General features: G+C 27.5%; 1 protein-coding gene across 1 annotated transcript; it reads left to right on the top strand.

The window, feature by feature from the left end:
• LOC123916483 (protein PLANT CADMIUM RESISTANCE 2-like) lies at window positions 1-1,553 on the top strand. Its single transcript, XM_045967952.1, has 4 exons — window positions 1-262; window positions 383-454; window positions 576-788; window positions 1,164-1,553. Exons 1-4 carry the CDS (start codon window positions 103-105, stop codon window positions 1,244-1,246), a joined length of 528 nt encoding a protein of 175 aa, XP_045823908.1. The 5' UTR covers window positions 1-102; the 3' UTR covers window positions 1,247-1,553.
• Window positions 1,554-5,359: the final 3,806 nt, after the last annotated feature.

The raw sequence follows: 5,359 nt of genomic DNA, 5'->3' as shown, positions 1-5,359 counted from the left end.
ATAACACAAACTCAATTAACCAATTTATATACTTTCACTCAATAAACCAATTTTGTGCTTGCATCTAATTTTCTGACCCTTGCTATATAACCAACTATAGCTATGAATCCTCCAAATTCACAATCAAATTATGCACAACCACCATACAATCAGGCACCAGCCACCGGTTTCCCGGTGTCCGCCGGCTACCACCACCAACAACCTAAAGCCAACCAGGAATGGTCCACTGGTCTCCTTGACTGCTTCTCCGATTGCAAAACCTGTACGAGTTCTAATGATCACCACTTAATTTGCACCATCCATATTAACTAATTCCTCGTCAATTCTAATAATTATATGTTAACTACTAATTAATTAATTAATTCCATTTCAATATTTTTAGGTTGCATAACATATTGGTGTCCATGCATCACCTTTGGCCGAATTGCTGAGATTGTTGACCAGGGATCAACATGTAAGATATATACACTTTTTTTTTTTAATATATAATGAGACTAGCTATATTACATATATTAACTAATTAATTAATATATTATTAATTGTATGAATTAATTAATATTATTGTATTATTGCAGCTTGTGCTTTAAGTGGAGCAGTATATACACTGATTTGTTGTTTGACGGGTTGTGGATGTTTGTACTCATGCATGTATCGTAACAAAATGAGACATCAATACATGCTCAACGATACACCTTGTTGTGATTGCTTAGTTCATTGGTGTTGTGAATCATGTGCTTTGTCTCAAGAATATCGTGAGCTTCAAAATCGTGGATTTGACATGGAACTTGGTATGTATCATATCAATTTCTTTTTATCTTTTTGTGGTATTTTCACTACACATGAAATATTGACAAATATGTATATTATTCAACTTTACTTTTTTATGTTCAAAAAGAGAATGTTTGACAATCTCAAAATTGAAAACCAAATTGTTTACTACTATTTAGTATATACTAGTCAACTTTAATCTCTGAAATTTTAAAAGAAAGAGCGATAAGATAATTAACCATGATCATGAGAATTAAGTATTTATGACACATTTTTTGTGCGTAGCAAAACACTCTAAAATATAGATCATGAGTTTTTTCTTTTACTTAAATTTTTATTTATTTTTTTTGTCAAATTTTACTTGAATCTATTTAATTTATTTGAAATTGGTTTAGGTTGGCATGGAAATGTGGCACAAGGGAGTAGGGGAGTAGCCATGGCACCAACAGCTCCACCGGTTGTACACATGAGTCGTTAAAGTTAGGATTTGTGTTTAGCTACAATATAGTATTGCAGTCGTAGAGATCACTAGATTTAAATTTATAAAATGAGAAATCTCTGAACTTTGTTTCTCTATTTAAATCTAATTGTCCATACAACTGTAGCACTATATTGTACTTATAAAGAATTTATAAGTCCCTCTTTTTTTAAAAAAAAATTATTATGATTAATTATTTGAATAAATATTTTTAGTTATGTATTGGCTATTCAATACATAAAGACATATTATTGTATTGCTCTTTTCGTCTGTGAGTAATTAAGTTGATATGAGTGTTTTAAGTGTTTGAAAGGTTTATCTTATGCTACTTTTCTTGCTATCATATTTTCTTTGGCCTTTTTAGTTTTTATGATCTTTACGTCCATAAGTAGTTAAGTTGATATGAGTGTTTTTAAGTGTTTGAAAGGTTTGACTTATGCCACTTTTCTTATCACTAATATATTATTATTATATTTTCTTTGGCCTTTCAAAAAAAGTGTTTGAAAGTTTTCGATGAATAATATTCATGTAGTATTATATAGGGTAAATGATCATTTACCCCCTGCAAAATAAGCGAATTTTCATTTACCCCCTATGCAGATTTTTTTTCTGTTTACCCCCTTGCAAAAAATAGATTCACTCATTTTGCCCCCTATGTGTACAGCAGGATATTGGATTGTGCAAATTTGCTGACGTGGCTTGTTCACGTGGGAAAAAACATTTATATTTATTTTTAAATTTCACATCAGATAATATTTTTTTCAAAAAAAAAAGAAATTATTTCTTTTCCTACAAAATTAAAAAAACGATTTTTTTTTTCCAAAATTAAAAGAAAATCCTACAAATAAAATTTTTTTCCCTACAAAATTAAAACAAATTCCTACAAATATTTTTTTTTCGTACAAAATTATTATTTTTTTCCTAAAATAAAAAAACGAATTTTCATATTTTGCTCCCAAATAAAGTTTATTTTCAAAATAAAGATTTTAAAGATTTATTTTCAAATTTTTTTTATTTAAACAAAACAGAATCTTCACCGATTTGCTTCCACCGTCGTGATCATAATCGTCGTCATCTTCTTCAATCACCGGAATCGTCTTCTACTTCGTTATTGTCTTCTGCTTCCTTCTATTTTTCTAGTTCTAGGGCAAATGGTTTTGGTAGAAGAGAAAAACACGAATAAAACTTCTTTTTCTATTTTTTTTAATTCAAATAGATTAAAAAAAAATAATGTTTTGTTTTTAAAAAATAAAGATCATGTTTTTTTTAATTCAAAAAAATCTTTAAAATTTTTATTTTGAAAATAAACTTTATTTTGGAGTAAATATTTATTTTGGGAGCAAAATAAGAAAATTCATTTTTTTTTTTTTGTTGGAAACTTTTTTAAATTATTTGTAGGGAAAAAAAAAAAAAATTTTTGCAGGAAATTTTTTAAAAAATTTTGTAGGAAAAAAAATTTATTTGCAGGAGTTTTTTGGGGGAAAAAAAAAGAAAATCCGTTTTTTTATTTTGTAGGAAAAAATATATTTATTTTTTAAAAAAAATATTATCTGACATGGAATTTAAAAAATAAATATTAATTATTTTTTCCACGTGTACAAGCCATGTCAGCAGATTTGCATAGTCACATGTCCTGCTGTACACACAGGGGGCAAAATGAGTGAATCTATTTTTTGCAAGGGGGTAAACAGAAAAAAAATCTGTATAGGGGGGTAAACGAAAATTTTCTTATTTTGCAGGGGGGTAAATGATCATTTACCCTATTATATATCTAGGACTATATTTTCTCCAACGTGGTTCTATTTTACACGTCTATTTATTTTTCCATTTGGGTTAGTTTTTACTTATAATTAAAAATATAAATACTAGATTAAAATATATATTTTTCTAATAATAAATTTAAGTGTACATGTTTATTTTTTTTACCGAAAATTGAAGTGTAGATTTGGTTACCCTATTTTTGAAGGTGTATATAATATATGAATTTTGTGTTAATTTTCGGTTCCTATGAAAATAATTGTTTCATCAAAGAACTAAAAGTGTAGATTAAATTCTATACGCCTTGGCCAAGGATCAAATTTTGGATCGAATCTTAAAATTTTATTTCTCTACGTTCAAAATTATATTATTTTTTGAAGGTGTATATAATATACTATTTTTTGTGTTAGTTTTCAGTTCGTATGAAAAATAATTGTTCCATCAAAGAACTAAAAGTGTATATTAAATTTTATACGTCTTGGCCAAGGATCAAATTTTGGACCAAATCTTGAAGTTTCCATTTCTCTACATTGAGTCTAGCCACTAATATAACCTAGAGAACCTTCATCCTGTGTATAAAAATTCGGATGTTTCACCCATCATAAATATATCTAATAGAAATTTTGATTTTTTTTTTGTTTTGTTTTTGTAATTAGACAATATAATATATAATGCTTCATCAATTACTTTATTATTTAAAACTTTATTCAATTTAATGTAAATTCAAATTCAAAATCTATATTAAACATTCATTCGTATACTTGTAAAATTTTCATCCTCGTGGTCCTATGAATATAGCTCAGTTGCTATATTTTGGCATTATTAAGGGGATCGAACTTCAAACCCTATATTCTACATTTCTCTACATTCAGTTGAGCCACTAATATAACCTAGAGAACCTTCATCCCGTATATAAAAATTTGGATGTTCCACCAATCATAAATATATCAGAAATAATGATATATTATTAATAGATTTTTTTTAATTAATTAGATATAACATAAAATATTTCATTCAATTATTCTTATATTTAAAATTTTATTCAATTTAATGTAAGATTGAAATTCAGAATTTATATTAAACATTCATTCATATACTTGTAAAATTTTCATCCTCGTGGTCTTATGAATATAACTCAGGTGATAAATTTATAGGGAGGTTGTAGAGCTTAAAGATACAATATTTTTTGTTAGAATGCTCGTGAGACTTTTATTTAGATCTTCAAACACATTATTTAGTATTAATAGAGTGTGACTTTTATTTGCTAGAATCTGGACTTCTACATATAATATATGTGACGTCCCTTACCAACTGAATTAAACTCGCGAAACAAATTAAAATTATGTTACTATATCATTTATATTAAGCATTCTTTCCTTTACTTGTAAATTTTTTAATCTGGACTTTTAAGTGTTTGAAAGGTTTATCTTATGCTACTTTTTCTTACTATCATATTTTCTTTGGCCTTTGTAGTTTGTATGATCTTTACATCCATAAGTAGTTAAGTTGATATGGGTGTTTTTTAAAGTGTTTCAAAGGTTTAACTTATGCCACTTTTCTTATCACTAATATATTATTATTATATTTTCTTTGGCCTTTTCAAAAAAAGTGTTTGAAAGTTTTCGATGAATGATAATATTCATGTATATTTTACACGTCTATTTATTTTTCCATTTTTTATATTCATAGAATTTTGCACACAATTTGTCGATGTGACCATAACCTAGACGATAAAGATATTGCAATATTATCTACCACAAAAGAAAGAAAGAAAAAAAAAAGGAAAAAAAAGACATTGCAATATTTATGAGTTAGAATTCAAACTCGAAATTCTTTATTTATTTATTTTATGAATTAAAATTTGACTACTAAACTATTTAACAAAAAACCAATCGTTAGTTGGTTCAGTGGTGATTGACGCTGAACTTGGTAGGGAGAACCATGATTCGATCTCCCGCAACTGCGATCGGGAGGAGGCTGGAACCACTTGATACCAGAACTGACCTCCGAACCAAATTAAACTGCTGATGAAAGAAAGAAAAAAACTCCTTAACAAAAAAGAATATTACACACAATTTTTACTAATACATCTTCAGAAATTTTTTAAGTATCATTTCATTGCGAATTTAACTACTATCATTTTGGTATTCTAAGAGGATGGATTTTTAAATTTCAAAACTCTCCCCCTTAGTATATTTTCTCATACTATCTTTCAACGTGTGAGATTCTAATCTGTTGGACCAAAGTTACAGAGTGATGTAAATAATGATAAGAATTCTGACATTTATGCAGTCCATAGGGTACTTCTACTTTGACCAAAACCATCCATGACAAGGGTTTGATTGAGTTGTTAAT

Source organism: Trifolium pratense, linkage group LG3, assembly GCF_020283565.1.
Source record: "Trifolium pratense cultivar HEN17-A07 linkage group LG3, ARS_RC_1.1, whole genome shotgun sequence".
NCBI lineage: Eukaryota > Viridiplantae > Streptophyta > Magnoliopsida > Fabales > Fabaceae > Trifolium > Trifolium pratense.
This window is presented reverse-complemented; position numbering and strand designations above follow the sequence as displayed.

Coding starts and splice junctions, on each gene's coding strand:
- LOC123916483 (XM_045967952.1), top strand. CDS start 103: ATGAATCCTCCAAATTCACAATCAAATTATGCACAACCACCATACAAT. Junction 455..575: donor TGTTGACCAGGGATCAACAT/GTAAGATATATA, acceptor GTATTATTGCAG/CTTGTGCTTTAAGTGGAGCA. Junction 789..1,163: donor TGGATTTGACATGGAACTTG/GTATGTATCATA, acceptor AAATTGGTTTAG/GTTGGCATGGAAATGTGGCA.